The sequence below is a fragment of the Selaginella moellendorffii genome, unplaced genomic scaffold (assembly GCF_000143415.4).
Source record: "Selaginella moellendorffii unplaced genomic scaffold, v1.0 SELMOscaffold_26, whole genome shotgun sequence".
Taxonomy (NCBI): Eukaryota; Viridiplantae; Streptophyta; class Lycopodiopsida; order Selaginellales; family Selaginellaceae; genus Selaginella; species Selaginella moellendorffii.
In genome coordinates, this window is record NW_003314287.1 from 1,831,167 (window position 1) to 1,853,946 (window position 22,780).

Here is a 22,780-nt window from a genome sequence, read left to right on the forward strand (position 1 = left end):
GTTGTGGGAGGTTGTGCTCTTCGTTTTTATCAAGCCAAGCATTAAGACAAAATATTTGCCTAAACATGCCCATTAGTAGAGCTTAGACCAATGAAACGAGGGAGTTTTTATCCTCTTGCTTTATTTCTGATTATCGCAGTTTCTTCACTCCTTGCTGCTAATGTTGTTGCTAATTTCACCACTAATTCCACTATATTCAATCAAGTTTCTTGCAGCGACTCTGGGAAATACGACATGACACTTGAGATTAAAAACTATTGCGGGGGTGATTTGAGCATTGAGTGCAAGTTCGGGAGTGAAAAAAGCGTCAACAAGTTTATTTTAACGGATCAAGAGGCTGGCAGAATATACGTGTTTCATGGTAACGAGTGCCTTCCAGTGTGTAAGCTTAAGTGGCAAGACAGGAAGAAGCATGAATGGAGGCCATATATTTCTGCCCGTCCAAACGAAATTGTTTCATGGAGAATTTTCGGCTATGGATTCTATTATAGCAATTCTGAAAAAGCCACAGATAATTGGGACTAATCAATTATTTATAGAAACTAAAATACCTTCAATCTACAAATCTATCTTTTGCAAAGATTAAATATAAGAGATTAATAAGAAAATATAATTTATTAGAATAGAAACTACTATAATGGGGTTAAAAGGGGTTTGAAAAAATATAATATGCCTTAGGAACTAGATTTACCAAAATAAAAAAATTAATAGAGATTTATACCTATTTGGATTTCTAAAGACTAAATAGTATAACTCATCACTTTAAAGCTTTAATAAGATTTCAACTAACAAAATTCAACATTTTTCCAATATTATCTAGAAATATAACATATGTGTACAAAGTTTTATATATTACGAGTAATTGCCTGCAAAGCCTTCCACCACCAAGTTTGTAGAGCTTGAAGACCAATTTCCCCCAATTTCCCTCGACTTATACCATTATGTGTTCTCTAATGCCACGCGCTGCGTTCACAACCTCTGGCATCCGTGAGCGGCTCATCGAAGAGCTCCCTCACATGCGTAATGTGGTCTCAAATCGAACAGATTATGGCCAGAGGGAGAGAAATGGTGTTGCAATTTGGCTCTCACCTCTCATTGGCCGCTAAAGATCGGAGCCTCCTAGATATATAGATTTCTCTACGTACGGAAGCATATTATTTATACCATTCCTTTAAAACCTTTTGAGCTATCTTATGTTACATGATCCCTACTCTAAGCCTGTTTTATGCTGTACAAGCTCTGATTGATCGCACTCACAAAATAATCAGCCTACAAATCTTGCCCCCCAATCTCTTCAGCTTTTCTCGCTCTGGCACAGCTCCAGATTCCTCAAAACTAGTCGCGCAAACACCCTCGCCTGGAGTGGAGCTGTTGTGGACGCAGCAGCTCCACGGAGAACTCGCGCCGCGCCGGACCTTTGGAGGAGATTGGCGTGGTGCAAAGCATGCCTTCCACCAGGCATTGTAAACTGCAAGGAAACACCAGGTTTTCTCGAAACCTTTCTCTCTTCTATTAAATCTTTCACGTACCTGGAGGAGAGCAAACGCGGCACAGGACCTTAGAACCGAGGAACCGTTTCGAAGCATGGCCACGAACCTTCCTATCTCGGCGCCACTGTCAATCACACCTCAACTTTAGCAAGAGAGAAGAGAGAGGAAAGAAAACTAAAACTCAAACCTGCAGCGCAGATGCCCAGCTTCTTGTATGCGGGCGGAGTCGGAGACTTGTTGCAGCGCCGAAGGCCCCCATTGCGAAGCCGGGACTGCCGCAAGAGACGGTTGATCCGAGAACGCTTGTACAAACGCCTCAATGTTCTTCATGGCCGACTGCCTTGCCACGCCGTTTTTGGTAATGCTATCACAGTAAACAACTTCGTTTGTAGTAACCTCATCCATCCTGACAAGCAGGCAAACGAGCACTCAGACAAATGGTCCAGGAATACACGAAAGCTGATCGAGAACACTAAGAAAAGTTTTGTACCTGCCATCGAACATGTATGCCAGAGCCAGAGCGGCCATGAATCGTGCCATCTTAGAGCGCGAGGACGAGCACAGCCGCACCAGCGCAGAAACACCGTCTTCTTCCACTATCCTCAACGCGTTTCCTGGATTGAAAGCAAGATTCCACAAAGCTCCAGCAGCAGTTTCATGAACGTCCTAAAAACACCCACAATGTCATGTCACACACAAGAAGAGGCGTTGTGCATACCTCCGCATCCGATCTCGCTAATGCAACAAGAGGAGCAACGCCTCCTTCACGGCCAATAGCAATGCTGTACACACGTCACAAGAATCAGTCCTAGTTTACCAAGGGTGACACACAATACCTGTTTTCCTCCGATACAGACAACCCCCAGAGAGCACCCGCTGCTCTTTCTTGCAATCCTTGAGATCCATTGCTGCATCCTTGTGCCAAAGCAACCTTCACAAGCAGTTCACAGTGAGGACCAAAGACAAGAGAACGAAGTTAGTTGAAACTTACCAATGCCTCAACACCACCAGCTGCAGCAATTGCCTCCCGATTTCTGTCGTCAAATGACAAGTTCCAAAGGGCGCCAGCAGCTTCTTGCCTAGAAGAGACGCAAACTAAATCCATGATAGACTTGAAATGAAACGACCTCACCGGACCCCTTCGTGGTTGGAACATGTTAACTTTACCAGCGCCTCTAACGCACCCGCCTCCCGCCCTACTGCAGCATTATTCCCATTGCTATCACCGTGAGCTGCTAGATTTGCAAGCGCTCGGGCAGCCTGCAAAGAGTTAGGGAGTTATGATCAGCAGACAAATGTAAGAAAATTCTACCTGCTCTTGGACACCTTCATGCTTGCAAAAGCGAGCCAAATTGACGAGAGCGTTCACACCCCCAGCATTTGCAACCTTCATGCTGCATTTATCGTCGGCAGCTAGATTGGCAAGAGCGCCGGCTGCTCGCTCCTGAACATAAAGATGTCGAGCTCAACATAAGATCGGAACGAGAAGCACGTCTCCGTACCAAAACTCCTTCGCCACCGGCGGGCCACTTCAAGGCCAAGTCGACGAGAGCCTCAATCGCACCAGCGTCAGCGATAGCGCCCTGAAAAGCTCGACTATAGTCATACTGGAAGTATCAGAAAAAAACAAACCTTGTGCTCTTCGCCAACTGAAAGGTTCCAGAGTCCTCCAGCTGCCTCTTCTGCAACCCAACGATTGGGAGATCTGGCTAGGCCTGCAAGGATGTTGATTCCACCCTCGGTTGCCACGGCCTTGGCAACTTCGGCATTTACGGACAAGTTTGCAATTGCCTGTAAGCGAGAAGAGTAAACGGAAGCTCAAAAGAATCCAACTCAAGAGAAACTCACCTTCGCTGCTTCGGACTGCACCCCTTCCCGAGAAGACCTGGCAAGGTCCAGAAGAGAGCGAATTCCTCCACCGTGCATAACAGCCTCCGCCCTCGAAGAATCAACAGTAGCATTCTCATCGTCAACCACTACGAAAGTCGCTAAAGCTGTGGCCGCTCTCTCCTGCACGTCTTCTTGCATGCTCTTGATCAGCCTTAGCATTACCGAAGTTCCCTGCTTCAGCCAGAAAGCGTCAAGCCCCTGAGTGTTATTCTCCGCTATCCTCAGCAGTGCGTGCGAGAGCACCCATTCCGTCCAGCAAACAAGCACCCTGCTCTCGTCCTGCTGCTCTACGCTCGAAATGCACGCCAGCCCGTTCATCAACTCTGTGAAGCGAGCCAGCAAAACCCTGTCCTTACTAACGTAGCTCACAGAGTTGCTTCCATCTTCCAGGGCCGAGCAGCTGAGCGCACAAAGAACCCTTAAACGAGGAGCAGAAAGAAAAGACATGACAGCCGCGGGTGTTACCTCAGTCCTGGACACATCAAGTGCTACCAAGTTCTCCAGCTTACTCCATGCTTGCATGGCCTGTGTCCACATTATGTTCCTGGACCCGGCCACCGACAAGTACCTCAGAGACTTTGCCTCGCCGAGCGCAGCCTCGTCCACCACCGCGCAGTCGAGCAAAGCCAGCTCCGTCAAGCTCGGGCAGTGCTTCACCAAGTCCCCGATAGCTTCACTGTCCACGTCCCGGATCCCCGCCAGCCGCAGGCACTTGAGTCTCCGGCAGCACACGGCTACCACCTTGATCGCCTCGTTCGTGATCTTCTCCAGCTCCGGCCCAAGCTGGAGGCTTTCCAGATTCTCGTGGCGGGCGACGAGCATCGACAGCGTCGCGTCGGTGAGATCCTTGCACCCGTCACCTATGAGCCCCTTGAGCTGCCTGGCTTGCAAGTCGATGATCAAGCTAGCACCTGAGGCCCCACGGAACTTTAGCTTGGAGAGCTTCGCGCATCTGGAAGCAAGCGACGACGCCATGTTGGAATCGAGAGTGTGAGCTCGCAAATCCAGGCTGGTCCATAGTGACGGCGAGGAGGAGAGCGCGTGCCATGCCCGGCACACGGATCCAACGCTGGCCCGGTCGCGGTAATTGAGCAGCGCAAACAATCCCAGCAGCGTATCGTCGGCCAGGCGCGTCCAATCCACGCCGCTCTCCCTCTCACACCGGACTATTACCTGGCCGTCGTGCTTGGGGATTCTCGACTCCTCCTCCTCGGCGATTCCATCGCCATTCTCCGCTGCCGCGGAGCTCTTGGTCGCGAGAGTGTGGACGCATTTCCGGCGAACGCGACGCATTGCTTCGCTCACTCATGCCCTAACCACCTGGCCATTGCACGCTCGCGGCTAGCCCTCTGTTCCTCTCCCTCTCCCCACGACCTAGGAGGCGCTACCACGAAACCCTGCGCTCTCCTCTCTCGTTCACTCTAAGTACTCGTTGCCCTAATATTCCCCTTGAAAACAAAATAAGCTTTACTTAATTAAGGGACTAAAGCGGTAGCTTTAGTTAATAACATTTTAATAGCTTTAAAGGGATCAATGTTTTCCCCATGTACAAAACTTACCTGATTTTTTCCTTGAAGTTTGGTGAGAGTCCAAAACTTACCAGCGCGTTCCTTTACGTGCTCACGTCAAGCACGTATTTACATAACGTTTTTATCCTCAGCAGCAGCCAAAATTCCAGTGTCCGCGCGAACAAAGACAGTAAAACCAAAGATAAAAGTTAGTAACTCTCCCGCAAGGAAATCGAATAGCAAGGGATGCTTACCGGATGATTCCCGGCCTCTTTCCTAGGCGTTGCAAGGTCGTCCCGAGATGATCTCCACAGCGACTAGCAGTGCGCTGGATGATCGCCATGATCTTAGTGTGGTCGATCTTCGCCTTGGTCTTACTCCTGCTGCAATGTCTCACGATCCAGGGATGCGCGAGCACGCGATCCAGCGTCGTCCTCTTTCTCGGCTCCACCGCCAGCATCCCCCGGAGGAGATCCGCCGCTCCATCCGAGAACAAACCATCCGGGAATCGCCCAGCTCGCAGCAAATCCATCACTCTCCACTCCGTGCAGCCTCTCAGAAGCTCGTAGGCGATGAGTCCCAAACCCCACACGTCCACCGCCTCGGTGTAGCTCGATTTCCCAAACTTGATCGCGATCACCTCGGGCGCCAAGTACTTGCCAGTCCCGCAGCACTCCGCCATCTCCCTCGGATCGTCCGTGGCGATGCCAAAGTCTCCAATCACAACATCGTCAGCCGCGGCGGCGTCCAGCTTGAGAAACACATTCTCCGGCTTGAGATCCCGGTGAACGATTCCCCTGGAGTGGATCTCCTGGATCGTCTCCGCCAGCTTCTTGATCGTCCTCGCCGCATCCTCCTCGCACATCGGCCCGGCCTTGAGCAGTCGATCGAAAAGGCTAGGGCCGCAAAGCTCCATCACGATGCTCCCGTAGCACTGCGCGCCATCTCTCTCCTTGACAAAGCCCTCGAGGTGGGCGACGCCGGGGCAAGCGTGAAGCATGTCCATGATGCTAGCTTCTCTCTTGGCCTCGCTACCCAATCGAAACATCTTCCCCGCATACCTCTTGTGACCAAACCCGCGATGGGTGAGCGCGAAGACCTGGCCTTGCCCACCAGAGCCCAGCTTCTTGCCCCTCTTGTATCGCTTCAAGAGCTCACCACAGTCTTCGTCGCGAAACTCCACGTCTTGAGTCACCATCGCTTCTCTCTCGCCAAGCTGCTCCAAGTCCGAATAGAAAACCTAGCTTCTTCACAACGGGTATATTTCAACGGCCCCGATGGTGTTTGGCCGACGGTGGAGATGCGCTTTGCTATTCTGGACACACAATCGTGATTTGATAGTACGGAATATGATTATTTCTGATACAGTTGAAGATTATGCCTGAGATATTTTAGTACGGGTGAAGGTACCAGCTAAATCCAGGTAAAGCAAAGTATATGCCCATGTGTCCTTGCTAAAGTGCGTGTGTGAAGACGCGGGGCCAGGCCACTGTTGCCAGCCAACCATATCGCATAGAAATGCTTGGCCTATATTGTAACCACGGGGATTTTGGAAAGCCCTAGTTAGCCCACGCTCTGGCCTTTTCTGTTATGTTAATTTTTGTAAAGGTCAGGCGTTAGCAAGTCCTTGGGGGATTCCGCCCACTGTGTCGCGCGACGAGAGAGAGAGAAAGGGAGAGCGCTGGCTATGGCGGTACTGGCGTTGCGATCCACGGCATTTGCAGGGAGCGCCGGGATTCACCGACGATCGTGGCGTCCAGCGACGGCGGAGGCGAGATTGGGATTTGGAATCGCCAAGCCCGGCGAGGGAGCAGTCGCAGGTTCGTCCTTCTTGTTTCTGTGAGTTCTTCGCTGGATTCCTGGTGAATGCGGGGCGTCGCATTCGATATTTCGCTCTTTCTCACTCTGGATCTGTCTGTTTTTCTCAGGGATGAAGGCTGGATCTTTCTCTCTCGTGAACACGCCGACGCATCGATCACATTTTCCTTCTTTGATAGCACACAGGTAAGCTAAGCATTCTAGAATTTCTCTCGATCGTTGCTTTGGTTTAAACTGGTGCTATATAGAAGAGAAAGGCCCGTGGAATGCCATGCAGCAGCCAGTGCTGGAGAGATTCCCGAGAAGGAATTGTCTACGTTTGAAAGAGTTGTGGAACTCTTGACAACCATGTTTCCAGTCTGGGTACGCCTTGCATCAAACCTTGTTCTTCTCTGATTTGTTTCTGCCCAGGTTATACTGGGAACTGTCATTGGCATTGTAAAACCAACTGCGGTAAGCTTGCGAATGGCTTGGATTTCTCGTGCTTGACAATCTTTTGTGTTATAACCAGGTAACCTGGCTACAGACCGACTTGTTCACTGTAGGCTTGGGATTTCTCATGCTCTCTATGGGATTAACTCTTACGTTTGATGACTTCCGCCGATGCCTGAGAAATCCCTGGACGGTATGATGCAAAACTTTGTGTTGCAGTTTGATTTCCCTCGCGTTTTTTTGTTTCTACGCAGGTTGGTGTTGGTTTTTTGGCTCAATATGCTGTGAAGCCTATACTGGGATTTCTGATCGCATTGGTAATGAAGCTATTTAAGTTTTACTGGGACACATCTTTGAGCATCTCTTCGATTATAACAGAGCTTAAAATTATCCGCACCACTGGCAACAGGTCTCATTCTCGTTTCTTGTTGTCCAGGAGGCCAAGCTTCAAACGTGGCAACGTATATTTCTAAGGGCAACGTCGCTTTGTCGGTGTTGATGACAACGTAATGTATATCCTTCTCATTTTTGGCAAAGAGGCTTGAAGACTTTATCTATCGTTGCAGATGCTCTACTATTGGCGCGATTTTAATGACTCCATTGCTGACAAAAGTGCTTGCGGGTCAGCTTGTCCCAGTGGACGCGGTGGTGAGTCTCTTTCGAAATCATCGAGTGTCGATTTGATGGCATTGAGAATTCATACAGGGGCTGGCAGTGAGCACATTTCAGGTGGTCCTGGTCCCCACAATTATTGGAGGTAAGCGCTTCAGCTTGTTGTTCGAAAGCCTCTCATCAATTCTGTTGCTGTTTACACAGTTCTTTCGAACGAGTACTTTCCAAAGTTCACGCAAAAGATAGTCACGGTGACACCTCTCGTGGGGGTTATTCTGACAACACTTCTCTGCGCTAGTCCCGTGAGTCTTATAGAACTTAATTCTTTCTTTTTCCTAGATGTAAAGGCTGGAATGCTTTCAGATTGGTCAAGTGTCCGAGGTCCTTGTCACCCAAGGCACGCAGCTCATATTTCCGGTGGCACTCCTCCACGCCGCCGCGTTTCTGCTGGGCTACTGGCTTTCGAAGCTCTGCAACTTTGGCGAGATGACTGCCCGGACAATTTCCATCGAGTGTGGAATGCAGGTACGTCGTTTCCACTGCATCCAAAAGTTTGTACATAGCTCATCCAGCTTTGCCTTTCCAGAGCTCCGCTCTCGGCTTCCTTCTCGCGCAGAAGCACTTCAGTAATCCTCTAGTCGCTGTGCCATCGGCCGTGAGCGTCGTCTGTATGGCTGTAAGTCACAGAAAAAACCGGAGTTCCTTTGGAGCTGACACGAACTAACGGTTTTCTCGTTTGGAAATTTCTTTTCTCGCAGTTGGGAGGAAGCGGTCTGGCAGTTTTTTGGAGAAATCGTGCTCTTCCCAAAGACGACAAGGACGATTTCAAGGAATAAGGAAGAACTTTTCACAAACAAGTTTTGGTTACTACTGCTCAAACGATCGTGAGTGTATTGTTTTTAGCAACTTTCTTTGGATGTCTTATTATTAGCATATTCTCGGGCATCGATATGGGTGGGGCATTTCTCTCAATGTAAGCTTTGTATTGTTGCGATCATCGCCGTCGTTGAGCGTTTCAAACGTTTATCACGAGCGCACCAACGCATTATTCCCACCCGTATATCCTAACAGCTGCCACGTCATCTCTGTGGCTAATCCACGTCATCGGCATGCACACTCGTGGCGCGATCGTCGCCGTCGGTTTGTCCACCGCCAGTGCCAGATACAAGACCTAACCCTAAGCTGGCAATGCCATTTCGCCATAGCCAAGGGGAAGCCCTAGAGCAGGAGCGTTCTTGACTAGGGATTACTGTGCGTCTAGCGCGAGGGATTGCGATTGTCGATGCCGATGCTCATGGCGCTGTCGACTGGGGGTGATTTCGCCTTGGCGCCGCGGCGAGTGTGGTGAATTTCGCGAAGAAATTTCGGCGCTTTTCTGCGATTTTCTTCTTCGAGGCGCTTGGACAACTCCGGCTCTCTCCAGGTGTGTTTTCCCTGTCTTGGACGCCGCCAGGGCGTATTCTTGACAAAGGTTTCGATGAACTCCAAGATTCTAGCTCTAGCGCTCACACAAGCTCCACTCTTTGTGAACAGGGAAATTTCGGCAGCCTCGCATGGTTAAGGTCACAATGTCCGGGGAAGATCGCTTCGAAGTCGGGTACGCGCTGGCCCAGAAGAAACAAAAGAGCTTCGTGCAGCCGTCGCTGGTGGAGCATGCACGGAGCCGCGGGATCGATCTGGTGTGCATTGATCTCGACAAGCCACTGGTGGAGCAGGGCCCCTTCGACGCCATCCTCCACAAGCTCTCGGGCAAAGAGTGGCACAAGGAGCTGGAGGAATACGAGAAGAAGCACCCGGATGTGATCATCATCGACTCGCCGGACGCGATCGAGCGGCTCCACAACCGCATCTCGATGCTCCAGGCGGTGTCGGACCTCCAGGTGGGCGACGAGCAGGAGACCTTTGGGATCCCCAAGCAGTCGGTGATGGACAGGTCGGATTGCCTGGGCGATCTCAAGGCGATGAGCGGCCTCAAGTTCCCGGTGATCGCCAAGCCACTGGTGGCCGATGGCAGCGCAAAGTCCCACGCCATGTCTCTCATCTTCAACCAAGAGGGTCTCACCAAGCTCAAGCCGCCGGTTGTCCTCCAGGAATTCGTCAACCATGGTGGCGTCATCTTCAAGGTGTACGTGGTGGGCGACTACGTCAAGTGTGTCAAGCGGAGGTCCCTCCCGGACGTGCCCGAGGACGAGCTCAACCGGTCGGAGGCGCTGTGCTTCTCGCAGATCTCCAACATGGGATCGACCCAGCAGTGCGGGGCGTCGGACTACCTCCAGGCGGAGCTCCCGCCGACCAAGTTCGTGGCAGAGCTGGCCAAGGGATTGAGGGAGAACTTGGGGCTCCGGCTCTTCAACTTCGATCTCATCCGGGACTCCAAGGCCGGGAACCACTACCACGTCATCGACATCAACTATTTCCCCGGCTACGCCAAGATGCCCGCGTACGAGACGGTGTTGACGGACTTCTTCCTCAGCCTGGCCAAGCTCAAGGCCTCGTCCAACACTCCGGTTGCCAATTAGCAGCAGCGGCAAGATCGCTCGCTCGCTCGCTCGCTCGCCCAGCAGCAACACGCAACCGTTCTACTCTTCTCTCTCGAAGTGCTCAAGCTAGAGCCCGTACGACTCGACTCTTTGGAAGGAGCTCCAAAAGGATCATTCCAGCAGGCGACCCGGACGAAGAATAAGGCACAGGACTTGGGTGGAGGATGATGCTAATGATTTTGGGTGGAGGCTCGGCATCGAAAAAAGACGATGGAAGAGCCTTTTGGCGGAAAAAAGTTTGGGGGTGGTCGCCTCGCATCGTCGCGAAGAACACACAAGGAAAAAAGACGCACAAAAAAAAAAGAGGAGGAAAAATCGTCCAAGACAAACACAGCCAGCAATTTTGTGGAGCACTGGCATTTGGGTTTCTTCATCTTTTCGATGTAGATAGGTTTCTTTCTAGTCTCTGTAATTTTCTCTTTGTGCCACCCTTTAATAAAGTGTAAAAAGAGTTTTCCCCCCTTGGTTTTGAAAATTAGGGTTCTTGGTTGTTTCTTAGGGTTTAAGCGCTTCGTCGAGAATGCTGGATGATCCACGCCCGGATCGCCGATTAGGAGGCGCGCACGGGATTCTTAGCGATGGCACCAGGTCTGGGATTGAGATTCTTGTCACAAGCGCTTATAATGAATGTTTTCGTTTTTCTTGTACTGGTACATGTCAAAAGAAGAAACAACAGTGAGATCGAGGAGAGATTAGCAAGCAGGAGAGGGGCGATCGGTCGGTCGGTCATTCCTTCCGCGCATTCTTCTTTCTTTCACGAGGTGAGTTGCTTGGAACCAGCGTTTCCGAGCAACGCCTCTGCATGAACTGCGCGGGGGCTACTGGCATTGCTGCTGCTGTCGGAGAACGATCCAAAGGGAGTCTTGGTGAGCACCGCGGTTGGAGATGGCATCCGGGACGTCTCCCTGGAGCTGCTCTCCCAGCCATCGCCAAGTAAGTTAAGTCCAGGTGAGCTCTTGCAGTGATCGCGAGGTGTGCTGGATTGGAGAACCTCGGCTAGTGGACCACCTTCTAAAGATTGCATCCAGGTTTGCTGCTGCTGCTGCTGCTGCTGCCGGCTTCCACCGCCGAGGCCAACACCGAGTCCCATTCTCGTTGGATCGCCACCGAGCTGGTCTTCCTCGAACTCGCTCCTGGACATGGAGAGCTTGAGCGGGGAGAGCGATAACTTTCCTCGTGGAGAGGTGGCGACGCGGAAGTCCGACGATGACATTGGTAAGGAGATTGAGAGCTGTGTTGCGGACGTTGTTCTTGGGATTGTTGTGGTTCCTCCTGCTCCGGGTGCTGTTACTGCCGTGGGTGGTGTTGCTGCTCGCTGTTGGTTTTGGTGTTGGTGCTGTTTCTGATCGTCTTCTATGTCATTCCAGGAGATTGTGGAGGGGTCCCTCTGACGGGGCCAGTCGTCAAAGAAGTGGCGGAGTGGCTGTTCTTCGCAGTCCCTCCCAACATGCTCCAGTCCTGCTGCTGCTGCTGCTGCTGCTGTAGGTCCTCCCCCGTACCCAGGGCCTAGTAAAGGTTGTGAGAGGTGGTTAATCTGGCTTGCTTCAGGCATTTCAAAATGCTGCTGGCCTGACAGTGATCTAAGTTCCTGCTGCTGGTGCTGGTGCTGGTGCTGGTGCTGGTGGTGCTGGGGGTACAGAGGTGAACTGGGGCTGTTGTTGCTGCTGCTGCTGCTTAGTCGTGGGAATTTACTCTGGAAGTTTTGCTGCCATTGGTGATGCACGGAAGAAAGTGGGGAATCTGAGAATAGCAGCTGCTCAGGTCCCAATCCCAGCTCTGGCTTACTCATTCCACTCATGTACCTGGAGCAGGGAAAGCAAAAGCACACAGAGAGAGCAGGATTTTAGTCACAGGCGAACAGAGACGGCGGGGCTTGATGAGCATGAGTGGCACTTGCACTCACCAGGAACTGATAGTACCTGTAGTCTTTGTTCCCTCCAGGAGATGCACCAGAGAGAGACTGCATTGGGAACTGCAGGGAGCTGCCAGAGTTGTTCCCGCTGGGAATGCCCGTAGGGAGGGAACTGAAGTTGGACTTGGTGGGGGTGCCCGAGTTGAAAGGGGAAGCTGCTGCTGCTGCTGCCGCTGCTGCTCCGACCGACGGATGCTGGTGATGATTCTGTCCGTTCATGCCCAGAGGTGGCCGCAAGCTGCTGTGGATCTGATTCAAGCCCGAGCTTTGGACGACACCACCGACGTTGGTCGCTGACTGGGTGGTGGTGTTTCCACCTGCGGCAGCAGCTGCCGCCGACTGGGAATTCGCCGCCGCCGCTGCAGCTGCTGCTGCTGCCTGGTTCTCGGCGTTCTTCTTGGACCTGTTACGGCCCCGGTGCATATGACGATCGCAGTACTTTTGGTCCGGGACGACTTCCCTGGAGCACCTCCACTTCTTGCCGTCTGTTCGTCGGCACCGACCAGGCTCCGGGTCGGGATTGTTCGGAATTCCAAGGTGGAAGTTTCCCCAGCCCACTGCACAGGAAAGCAAGGAGATCTTTAGAGTTGCCAGTGGTGCAAGGTGCTGAGAACAGCGAGGAGGCAGTCGAGCAGTGAAGTGAAGGGAGAAAGGCAGCAGGCACTCACTTCTTAGCGACGGATGCGAAGACGCGAGATTATTCAATGCAACGCTGCGCCTGATTGGATTGAGCAGCTCGGGGGGCACGCTGGCACCAGCCATCATGTACTTGAAAATCAGCGCCTGGTGTTCTAGCTCGGCCCACTGGTTCGCAGTGAAAGGACCGCGCATGCTCATTGCGCTCTGCATTCCTAGGTGGTCTCCTCTAGCGGCAGCTGCAGCAGCCAACATGAGCGGCGAGCCTGGCAAAGACAAGACAGAGAAAAGAGTTATATCAGCGCAGCCAAGCCTCGCTACTGCTACGAACTACTGCTACTAGTGCCACTGCCACTGTTCATTCCAACCCTCAAGTTTCCGGATGGAGGAAAACTCGGCGGCGAAAGACAGGACCGGAGAAAAATAAGCAGCAGCAATCAGGGGATCACGGTCGGATGGGGGGCGCTTGTATATCTTTGGAAGGTCCCAATCGGCTCGACAAGCATTTGTAATTGCTTGCTAAATGCCGACAAAATCCTGGCATTATGGTGGAGGCAATGTGCGGCACTTTCGAGCTGATATATCTGCATATATCAAACCGGGGAAGAGAAGGGACGAGATAAACAAAGGCAGCAGCGGGAGTTCTCTACAGTATCTCTACATGGAAAGACGAGAAGAAGAAGAGGGGGAGGAAAACGAGGCCGAGAATGTGGAAGCAGGCAATTCAGGCAGTGGACTCACCGGAAGCTCCAGGATACTGATACGATTGATACGAGAAAGGCCTCATGTTGGAGTTGGCAGCAGCGAGATTGTAACTGGAGCCGGGGCTGGCCATTGCATCGCTCCTCAGCATCCGGGTGTCTCCTCCCATGAGATTGGCAGCAGCAGCAGCGTCACTTGCGACGAGTACTCCATCGGACAAGCAAGAGTTTGTGGGAGAGCAGGCGATACGGCTGCCACCATTATCTCCTGAAAACGAGTGGCTTCCAGCTGGTCCATTATTATTATTATTTGCAGCAGCAGCAGCAGGAGCACCACCTCCGCCACCAGAGTTCATGTTGAGCTTGCCAACGTGCTGCTGCTGCTGCTGCTGCTGCTGGGAGTGCTGGTGCTGCTGGTGCTGTTCCGCTGCTGAAGGCCTCGAGTATGAGAAGGAGTCCTTGCGGGCCAGCTTGAGCGGGCCGCCATCGTCCCGGGCGTCGACTTCGACATCGGAGCTGGATCTGCATTGCTTCATCGAGGAAAGATTAGGAGAGAGTGGGCCGGAGCTTGTACCGCTGCTGTTGTAGCTGGATGGCATCCTGTTATCCGGGGAGAGGACGCCAAGGCTGCTGCAAATGCCAAGGCCAGGAGAAGATGAGTTTTGGTGAAGCAAGTCCATTAACTCTTTTCTCTTTCTTCTTCTCCTGCTTCTCTTCTTGTCCTCCCTCTCTCTCTTCTCCTTTTTTCTTTTTTCTTTTTTCCTTTTTTTTTTTGTCTTTCTAACTTTCTTTTGATTGTGCAGGCTAATCAACCATATACCTCTATGGATGAAATGGATGGAAATGTGCAGTGAAATACGCCTTAATTCCAGGTACCCATTTGTCTGCTTTGTCCTTCCTTGACTCTGCTCGATCTCTTGCCGTGCAGGCTGTATATATCCTGCTTGCTGCTCTTGAGCCTTTGCTCTCGGAAACTCGTCGCAGATCTGGCAATGCAATCAAGCCGCAGTAGCCTGCTGCACAAACATATATATTGCCGGTGCTGAAACGCTGCGATCTTTGATCTTAACTTTCTTCTGGCGAGTTCTCATTCCAGTGCTGCTCGATTGCCAGTGCTCAGGCTCCGCAGCGGCAGCGGAGAAAGGAAGAGAACAAGGGGGAGCGGACTGGGAGAGAAATCAAGCTGAATTGGAGCAGTGGTCGACTTTGACGCAGTGCGCAGCAGCAGCCATCCAGAGATATCTATCTACGTGTGAGAGTGGAGGTAAGAAGTACTGTCGAGTGCTCTAAAAGGTGGCTGCTTCTCACCTCACACACATCAGGCAGACAAAACTGCAGGAATGTGGAGGGATAAAAGGGAGACGAGAAGAATGAGGAGAAGGAATCCTGTCGCTGCTCAAATTCCCGAGGGCAATGAGGGCCGTCAGGCCCTGAGCTGAGCCGAACTGAGCTGCAAGATTGAAAGGAGGAAGAAGAAGAAAAGCTCACGCCCCCAAAGGTAAGAAGTAGTAACTAGTGCTATCCTCTCATTCCTCTACTAATGTGTGCAGCACCAGTCCTTCCCACAGTTCCCACACAGAGAGGAGAGAAAAAGAGAGAAGCAAACTAACTTCGCTCAGTTTCAGTTCAGCTCCTGCCTGCTTGCAGCTGCTTCTGCTCCTGTTTCTGCTACTGCTCGCCTGTTGGCTGCTGCTGCTGTTCCCAAAGGACGCGGACTAAGAAGCAGTAGAGCACTACTGCTGGTTAAGAGAGAGACCTTCCCAACACTTTAGTGTGAAGAGAGAGGCACACTGCCTGTGCTGCTGCTGCTGCTGCTGGGGACTGTGTCACTGCAAGAGTGAGTGTGTGTGTGTGTGTGTGTGTGAGAGAGAGAGTGTGTGGGAGCAAGCGAGTGAGTGAGCGAGTTAAACCCAGTGTGGAAGGAGCGACCAAGCGTGTAACTCTAGGAGCGTGTGAGTGAGAAAAGAGAGAGGACCTCAGGGAGGGCAAATGAACAAGTGAGTGAGAGTGTGTGTGAGGAAGCAACCAAGGAGGACTAGGAGTCTCTCTTTCTCACTCTCACTCTCACCCCCCTCTCTCTCTCTCTCTCTCAGAGCTGGACAAGAAAAAGAAGAGCCACTTGGCTAGAGACTTTCTACTAGGTGCTAGTCCAGGCAGAGGGACAAAACAGCATCCATGCACACAGCAACAGGTAGATTGATAGATAGGATGGACACAAAATGGGAGCAAGAAGCAGAAGAAGCAGCCCTGGAGCTAGCAACAGTGGTGTGCTCACTGGGGGAGGAGCAGCAGCAGGATCCTGGTGAAAGAGCAAAGGGGGCCTATATAGTGTTTAGTGGGGTCTAGCAGCTGCTGCAGCTGCAACCAACAGGAGGGGAGGAGTAGGGGGCTCCAACATTGCAAATCTGCAGCTCATCCTGATCATGGTGGGATCAGGAAATCCATAAATATGGCTGATTCAACTAATAAAACCTGGGGATTAGAGTGGGCTGGTACGCTATACGGCTGGGAGAGAGGGAGAGAGCAGCTGATTCTCCTCTAATTGCCTGCCTTGCTTTATCTTATTTTCTTTTGTTTTGGGGAGTTGGGGAGATTTTTCTGTCCAAGTGCTGGTTGACAACACTGGCTCCCTTATTTTATTCCAATCCGGACGCCAACCCGCGCCTCCAATCCGCCTTAATCCCGCGGCCAAGAACACGTTACAAATGCACAAAGTTTGTGTACCTCCTCTCCTACGCCTAGTGTGTCCAATGGAGACGGGAAGGGGGCGTGTGTCAGGTTTGGCTGGCTCCCGCTGCCAAATTGGGCTTAGAAGCCTCCCCACATTTAGAGACCAAAAGCTTGGAGCTTGGACCAAACCGTAGAGTGAGAAAGAACAGCTGCAGGCCTCAAGTATAACTTGATCAGAGAGAGATCAGAGCAGGAATTGAATGACGCTTGTTTTGTTTGTTTGCTTCCACGCTTCATGGTGGCCTATAGATCCTCCTCCTCCATGCAATCCCAGCGCACACTTCCTCTTGAAGAAGTGCTATCACTCCATAACATAGTACTCCACCAAAAGGTGAGTAAGGTGGGGGAAGCAAGCAATTCATTCATTCGATCACATTCATCGCATTCATAGAGAAGAAACATCTGCTCCAGTCCCGGCACTCGAATTGTGTGGGAGGAGAGGTCTTGCACAAAAAGTACGCAGGCTCGAGGGCCTCGGCCAACTTTTTGGGCCGCCATCAAAGTTTGGCGCCTCTTTTATGACTCCCGTGGAAATCTCACAAGCCTCACCGCAGCAGCAAGCCCCTTTTCTCCCTTCTGGTTTCCGCTTGCTGCTCTCTGCCAACATGCCAGGCGAATCCTCATGTGGTATTTGCTGCGCTCTCTTTGTCTTTTGGGCGCCCCTGCACCAAAATGCCTCTTCCCGTGAACTTTCCTTCTTAGAATTCCAAACAAATCATAAGAGCCTCAGGAATCTTTCATTCATGCTCACTCACACAACATTGAATCGCTCGAATCTAAGCCCCTGGATGTGTACATATTCCTTCTCCTTCTAGCTGCGAAATCAAGGCAAAGGCATACAAAGGTGGCGAGAAAGGTGTTCTTGGGACATAACTTACCAATGTTGAAAATTTTGCTAATTAGCAGCAGCAGCACCACCACCACCACCACCTCACTGCTGCAAAGTCTATTACCTTACCTGCCAAGATGCATGACGTGGTAAAAGTGACATGTCTTTACCGCGCTGGCGAGCGAGAGCGATAAAAGGGTGAATCCCCTATTTACCACGAGCAAGGGTGACGTGTAGGGATAAAGCGACCCTCTGACGCATATTTCAACACCCGCAGTAAATGGCAGTCCAGTCCGATTTTGACTGCAAGGGTAAAAGAGTCCCTCCTCATAAAAAAAAGTACATTTTACCCTTTTTTTTTACCATTAAAAATTCCAAAGAATCTTTAATTTATCTGAAAATGAGAAAAATCATAAAAACGAAGAAAAACAAAAGCCTGGCAGCCCCACCGGCAAGGCACAGTTACTGCTGATTTACCAGTGTAAGAACACACGAAGTCGGAATTGGGGGGTTGAAAAGAGGCCGCACGGCTGCCGCTGGAAACTTCGGGTGCCAGGGCACCAACGGCCGGGATCGCCCGCAGCTCCGGGACGGACGGCCAGGATGCGCGCGCCATGTGAACTGCCGCCCGCCCGGCACCGTCAGTCAGGTGGCTCACACAAATGCCTGAATTGAATGGCCACCTGCCGTGTTTCGTGAAAACCCAACATTTGCCATTCAATCTCCATTAATATAACATCACACACATCAAAGTACCATTCCTGCCATGCCAAACATATTAGAGTTAATCAGATGGCTAATCCTTCCCAAACCCAGGAATGGAATTGGAACTTGGAAGGAGGAATGGAAGGGAACCCTGTTAATTTCAACGTTTTGGTACGGTACGGGGAGACAAGAGGTACTTTGGCGCGGGCTTTTAATCCCGATTACTGGGGGCCACAGTCATTCCAAGGCCGACAGCATGGATTAGATTGTCTCTGGTGGCTTCCGTACACACACATATGCACTCACAGGGCTGTTCCTCTTATCCTTGTTCTGGTTGGTGTCACTATTTGTGTGGAAGGCACCATTATTTTGCGGAATTTGCAATTGCGTCGCCCTGGTGATTTTGATTTTGATTTCGATTACGATCCCAGGGCTGGAAGCTGGAAATTCTCGCAGGCTCGCAGGCTCTCAGGTTTGGTGGTTGCGTTGCGTTGCGTTGCGCCTCTCGCTGTTCTTGGCCTTGACTTTGTGCCTGTACGGAAGCCCCGACACGCAGATTCTCCGGGTATTTCTCGAGGGAGCTCCTTTGCTTCTCCGGCTATTATTGCACCACCAAAAACAGCCATTCACGTCGTCTACGGTCTACCTGTCTTTCCATCCCCATGGAAGGTAATACTAGAAACAAAAAAAACAGGGAATTTTTTTTATAGAAAAAGCTATTATATACTTTTTCTCTTTTTTGAAATATCCAAACACGTTGCAATCGGAGGGAAAACGCCTGGCCAGTGGGAGCGGGCCACGTGTAACGCAAGGACGCACCGACGACGTCTAAACACATGGGGGAGTGGGCCCCAACACGGACCTGACTGACGGCCGTCAGGGCCCCTGACTGACGGCTGTCACAGGCGTCCCTTTGGCACGTCAGTTTGAAGGGCGACCTTTAGTCACGCGCATGTGCACGCCGGGCCCACCCCAGTTGACGCCGTTCCGGTTGACGGCGTTAGGGCAAGGGGGCCCCACCTTTAAAGCGCCATGTGCCGCCCTGACACACCTGTCAGTGATCTGACGGTAAAAGGCTTTTACCGGCCGACAAATAACGGAAAGCTGTAAAACGGAATGTGCATGCCGGCATATTCGCTTCTCGGTTAGGGTAAATATACTCCGCGTTTTTTGTTGGTGTTTTTTTGGCATTTGCAGACACGAGTGCCAGGAATGAGTCAGGCATTTCTTCGCTGTATTACAAAGGCTGCCCGTTCCTGATTCAATCCTCTTTGTACTTCTCCCCCTTTTTTCCCCTTCTTCCATGCGTCCAAATATCCAGTCTTTCTTTCTACCCCACAAGGTGATTTGGTTTTCTCTTTCCTCACGCAATATGTAGATCACAGAAGATCAACGCATTTTTCTATACGAGAGGCCTTCTTTTCTCCTAGCTGCTTTGGGCTTTGCTTGCTTGCTTGCCGGGCTCCTACAATCATGGAGACAATGATTAGGTGCAGCTAAGCGGGAACACTGGGCCGGAACACCAATTCCCCGCCATTCCAGTCCAGCATTTCAGCTACTCTTTTTAAGCATTGTCCCACTGGTACAAACAAGGTGACAAGGAGGTGGCAGTGTCTCCTACATGGGGACACGTACAAAGCATAAGCAAAGAGGCTTGGGTGGTGTTCCATTTCTTTCTTTGCTTCGCCCCAAAGCCAAAGCCAAAGCCAAATCGACGCACGATAAAGAGGTGCCCGCCACATAGCAACAGAGAAACTTCAACAGTGCATGGAGGTTTGTTTGTAGTTTTCAGTTTCCCCGGCACACAAACACTGCCGGAAACAAGGAAACGTGTTGAATGCAACGGGACATAGAAATCCAATCTCCTGTTTTCCGGTGACACAAGGGCTTGTCCTCTCCGCGGTGCAGTTTTAACATCCAATCTTACAAATTATCGGATCTAAGCGGAAAAGTGTGCCTCACACAACAACACACAACAAAGCATGCCAAATGCCCTAGGCCCCATTTGCATGCCCACCAGCTTTTCAGTCACGTCCAAGTTGTAACGATCATCTCCATTTTCTTTCCGCCACCATCACCACCACCATTCCACCACCAATTGGCAAGTATTGCAATGGCTGTAAGAAAATAGCTGGAGCCAGGAAAGCCCCAGGGCAAAAGGCTCCACAATCCAACTGGTGGGCCTGAGTACAAACATATAAAAATGCATAACTTGCAACTAGGAAAAGCATATGGAGGAGTTGCAACTTGTTCCCCAACCCCAACAAAACAAGCTGGAGAATGAACATGTCACCTACATTTTTCAACTATTGTTGTTTTCCATCTTACAGCTTCGTTTCTTTGCTTTTTGCCCCTTTTCTCTTTTTTCCTCCATAGTATAAAAGCTTGCAATAATCAAAGGCTAGCTATACAGTTGTACATTGTCTTCGTTGTCACTGCTCACATCTATCGAAGGTTTGGAGTGATTGATTGAAGCCTAGAGCTTGAAAATGACAAGAGAAGAAGATGGTGGTTTTTCAAGACTTGGATCTCTGGAGGACAACACAAATACAAAAAAGTATGCTAGCTGAGCAGGCCATAGTTCTATTGATTTTGGGATCCAGTGGGAGACAACAAGTTGGCAAGAATCAAAGCTTAGATTAGATCCCATCCCACCAACCTTAAATAGATTCTCGAGAGAGAACCGTTACAACCACAGGGGGATAAGAAACTTTAGGCCTTGGAGAAAGTATAAGAGACACAACGATCAGGGCTAACCATCTTTGAGCCTTGCTTTGGAACTATACTTCCTCGCAGGATGCTTGATTATCCAGGTTTTGATACAATACACATGTTGCTTTCTTTGTTTCCAAGTCCAGCTCGCCTTTGAGGAACTAGTTGACAAACGCACAAAATCAGATCTCCCGGTGGGATGGACTTGGCCACAAAACCTCAAATCCCCGTCCGAATCCAAAGCCCGCAACGGGGTTCCGAGATTTGGACCACTCCACCGCCGTTTCCTTGTTCACCGATGATGCAATCACTCGGCATGATTTTTCTTCTTTTGCATTTTTATAATAATTTTCTTTTCTGTAATATATTATCATCTTCCTCCATGACGCGGGGCCCACGTGGCGCCCGTGGCCTTTTGCTGGTACGGACCTGCGTGCCGTGCCGTGCGCTCTCTCGAGAATCCCCTCACGTGTATTCATCCGCCATCGCTAGAGCCATTATAATGCTCAAGACAACACCACTCAATCACTACTTCCCCTGGAGAGAGAGAGAGAGAGAGAGAGAGAGAGAGAGAGAGAGAGAGAGAGAGAGATCCACCACCATGTTCACCTTAAAATGTTTTAGCAACAAGGACCAAGAGAGCAGAGAATGTGAAGGTTCTTATATCACATGGAGTTTCCACTATTTAATGATCCTTGATTGATATCATGGCTCTAATTGAGAGCTATGTAGGGTTGGGGCCTGGTTTGTTCGCAAGCAGACAGTTTGGATAGACTGAAGATAGCCCCCAATTCAGAAAGCAGAGAGAGATTCATTCATCCACATGCAGCTTTTGGCTGAATTGCAGCAGCAGTAGCAGGCAAGTTTTTAATTTAAAGGAAGACAAAATAAAATTATATAGAAATAAGTTTGCCCAATGTCTCAATCAAATTCTCCCCTGTTTCTTTGCCATTTGGCATTCACCTCATAATCAGGGTCTCAGAGCTCAGAAGGGAAAAGGCCAAAGTGCTCTTTAAATACTCTCTTGTTCAAAGAAACAAAAAATATTCATCAAAATTGTTTTTTGTTTGTAAAAACAGATAAGAGAGGTGCACTGCACAAAAAGAACAAATAAAAAGAAGCACAACCACTGCAGTGTCACTCAGTACACTCTACTGCTCACTACTCATATGTAATCAACATTGAGGGAGGGGGTGTGCTTTGCTTTGCTCTGCTTTGCTTTGCTTTTCTCTTGCTTCAGTGCTGCTGCCCTTGGCTTTTTTTTGCTGCTGCTGATCAGGCTTCATGGGCTGGGGCTGGCTGGCTGCCTCCAGGAGATGGAATGGATGGATGGATGGATGTCTGGCTGGCTGGCTGGCAGCAGCTCCAACATATTTACAAGGTGCACACCACTGGCACAAGGATTGAGAAATATCACCAGCATTGCCCCCTTGTCCTGACACTCAAGTGTAGAGTCCACACATGGAGCAGAGGTGCAAAACAAAGGACCCCCCTTGCACAGCCTCTGCTTTCTTCCCTTATGTTTTCCTTGGATTTCAATTATTGATTTCACCCATTGCCTCACTGCTTTCTACCTCCTAAACATGTTATACTTTTCTTTTTCTAGCCACCACCTTTCTCTATTTCAGAGATGCTTGTCGGTTAGCCTCGCCATCTTTTTGTGCTCTTAAGACTGCATGACAAAAGCTTTATGTCTCTGCAAAGGAAGACACACTACACACCAGAAGGAAGAGAGAGGGAGTGAGAGTGAAAGAATGGAGTGGACCATGGTTTTCATGCATGGAACTGCTTAAAAAACTGGTGTAGAGATTCTCAAGGCTAAACAAGGGTGAGAAGAGAATGTCAAGTTCTAAGGGCATCTGATGATTTATTTGATGATCAGAGTACTACTATATTGAGCAACTATGTAGAGTAAAACCTGCCTCAACTTCCGCTTTCTTAAAGCTTGTTCTGAATTTTTAATAAGTGTGTGTACAAGTCTTTCGCGGAGGACTCCCTGTATGGAAACAAGGCGACATTTAGACATTTGGTTGGCGAGTCAACACATATTCATGTCTGTCCGGTAAGTATGAGAAAAATCATGCTACCTTCCAGAGACACATATACGATGAGCGCTGGAATCACGCAGCTTGTCAAACAGAAAGCCATTTTCTATGCGGTTGAGATATAAACCCCCACACACAAACGCCTATATACACCCTTGTCAACATCCATGTTCAAGAGATTTATATTCCTTGGCAAAATAACAAAATAAAGGAAAGAGAA

At 50.3% G+C, this 22,780-nt stretch overlaps 5 protein-coding genes and 1 long non-coding RNA gene across 7 annotated transcripts; 3 read left to right on the forward strand and 3 right to left on the reverse strand.

Moving 5' to 3' along the window:
- Positions 1-1,138: 1,138 nt before the first annotated feature.
- LOC9638178 (protein ARABIDILLO 1) lies at positions 1,139-4,800 on the reverse strand. 2 transcript variants are annotated; one of them, XM_024679992.1, is made up of 12 exons: positions 3,339-4,800; positions 3,123-3,281; positions 2,993-3,073; positions 2,803-2,934; positions 2,623-2,750; positions 2,482-2,569; positions 2,327-2,421; positions 2,209-2,272; positions 1,981-2,156; positions 1,678-1,854; positions 1,530-1,614; positions 1,139-1,468 (listed from the first exon to the last, which is right to left on the reverse strand). In XM_024679992.1, the coding sequence occupies exons 1-12, from the start codon at positions 4,671-4,673 to the stop codon at positions 1,295-1,297; spliced, it is 2,694 nt and encodes an 897-aa protein (XP_024535760.1). In that variant the 5' UTR covers positions 4,674-4,800; the 3' UTR covers positions 1,139-1,294. The 2 variants fall into 2 exon arrangements, with proteins under 2 accessions (XP_024535760.1, XP_002975237.1); XM_002975191.2 differs by having other exon boundaries at positions 1,678-1,896.
- A 338-nt stretch (positions 4,801-5,138) lies between these two features.
- Positions 5,139-6,086, reverse strand: LOC9629098 (calcium-dependent protein kinase 19). The gene has a single exon (XM_002975192.2). It carries the CDS (start codon positions 6,084-6,086, stop codon positions 5,139-5,141), a length of 948 nt encoding a protein of 315 aa, XP_002975238.2.
- A 351-nt stretch (positions 6,087-6,437) lies between these two features.
- LOC9629099 (sodium/pyruvate cotransporter BASS2, chloroplastic) lies at positions 6,438-8,747 on the forward strand. The gene is made up of 13 exons (XM_002975012.2): positions 6,438-6,708; positions 6,817-6,892; positions 6,955-7,069; positions 7,118-7,159; positions 7,218-7,331; positions 7,393-7,455; positions 7,517-7,644; positions 7,705-7,786; positions 7,844-7,895; positions 7,955-8,052; positions 8,114-8,275; positions 8,337-8,426; positions 8,509-8,747. The coding sequence occupies exons 1-13, from the start codon at positions 6,576-6,578 to the stop codon at positions 8,584-8,586; spliced, it is 1,233 nt and encodes a 410-aa protein (XP_002975058.1). The 5' UTR covers positions 6,438-6,575; the 3' UTR covers positions 8,587-8,747.
- Positions 8,748-8,940: 193 nt separating this feature from the next.
- On the forward strand, positions 8,941-10,749 carry LOC9638179 (inositol-tetrakisphosphate 1-kinase 1). Its single transcript, XM_024680081.1, has 2 exons — positions 8,941-9,173; positions 9,284-10,749. The coding sequence occupies exon 2, from the start codon at positions 9,304-9,306 to the stop codon at positions 10,267-10,269; it is 966 nt and encodes a 321-aa protein (XP_024535849.1). The 5' UTR covers positions 8,941-9,173; positions 9,284-9,303; the 3' UTR covers positions 10,270-10,749.
- Positions 10,750-10,903: 154 nt separating this feature from the next.
- LOC9638180 (growth-regulating factor 6) lies at positions 10,904-14,871 on the reverse strand. Its single transcript, XM_002975193.2, has 4 exons — positions 13,580-14,871; positions 12,871-13,104; positions 12,210-12,759; positions 10,904-12,092 (listed from the first exon to the last, which is right to left on the reverse strand). The coding sequence occupies exons 1-4, from the start codon at positions 14,217-14,219 to the stop codon at positions 11,045-11,047; spliced, it is 2,472 nt and encodes an 823-aa protein (XP_002975239.1). The 5' UTR covers positions 14,220-14,871; the 3' UTR covers positions 10,904-11,044.
- On the forward strand, positions 14,689-16,484 carry LOC112348048. The gene is made up of 2 exons (XR_002992942.1): positions 14,689-14,803; positions 14,862-16,484. It is a non-coding gene; the product is annotated as an uncharacterized LOC112348048 (long non-coding RNA).
- The last annotated feature ends 6,296 nt before the right edge of the window (positions 16,485-22,780 follow it).

Excerpts from the sequence above, each read along its gene's own strand:
- LOC9638178 (XM_002975191.2), bottom strand. The coding sequence starts at position 4,673 with ATGCGTCGCGTTCGCCGGAAATGCGTCCACACTCTCGCGACCAAGAGC. Across the intron at positions 2,422-2,481 it reads CTGGTGGTGTTGAGGCATTG|GTTGCTTTGGCACAAGGATG; the intron begins GTAAGTTTCAAC and ends CTGCTTGTGAAG. Across the intron at positions 1,469-1,529 it reads CCGCGTTTGCTCTCCTCCAG|TTTACAATGCCTGGTGGAAG; the intron begins GTACGTGAAAGA and ends GTTTCCTTGCAG.
- LOC9629098 (XM_002975192.2), bottom strand. The coding sequence starts at position 6,086 with ATGGTGACTCAAGACGTGGAGTTTCGCGACGAAGACTGTGGTGAGCTC.
- LOC9629099 (XM_002975012.2), top strand. The coding sequence starts at position 6,576 with ATGGCGGTACTGGCGTTGCGATCCACGGCATTTGCAGGGAGCGCCGGG. Across the intron at positions 7,070-7,117 it reads CAACCATGTTTCCAGTCTGG|GTTATACTGGGAACTGTCAT; the intron begins GTACGCCTTGCA and ends GTTTCTGCCCAG. Across the intron at positions 7,787-7,843 it reads TTGTCCCAGTGGACGCGGTG|GGGCTGGCAGTGAGCACATT; the intron begins GTGAGTCTCTTT and ends GAATTCATACAG.
- LOC9638179 (XM_024680081.1), top strand. The coding sequence starts at position 9,304 with ATGGTTAAGGTCACAATGTCCGGGGAAGATCGCTTCGAAGTCGGGTAC.
- LOC9638180 (XM_002975193.2), bottom strand. The coding sequence starts at position 14,219 with ATGGACTTGCTTCACCAAAACTCATCTTCTCCTGGCCTTGGCATTTGC. Across the intron at positions 13,105-13,579 it reads TCAGTATCCTGGAGCTTCCG|GCTCGCCGCTCATGTTGGCT; the intron begins GTGAGTCCACTG and ends TGTCTTTGCCAG. Across the intron at positions 12,093-12,209 it reads GGAGGGAACAAAGACTACAG|GTACATGAGTGGAATGAGTA; the intron begins GTACTATCAGTT and ends TCCCTGCTCCAG.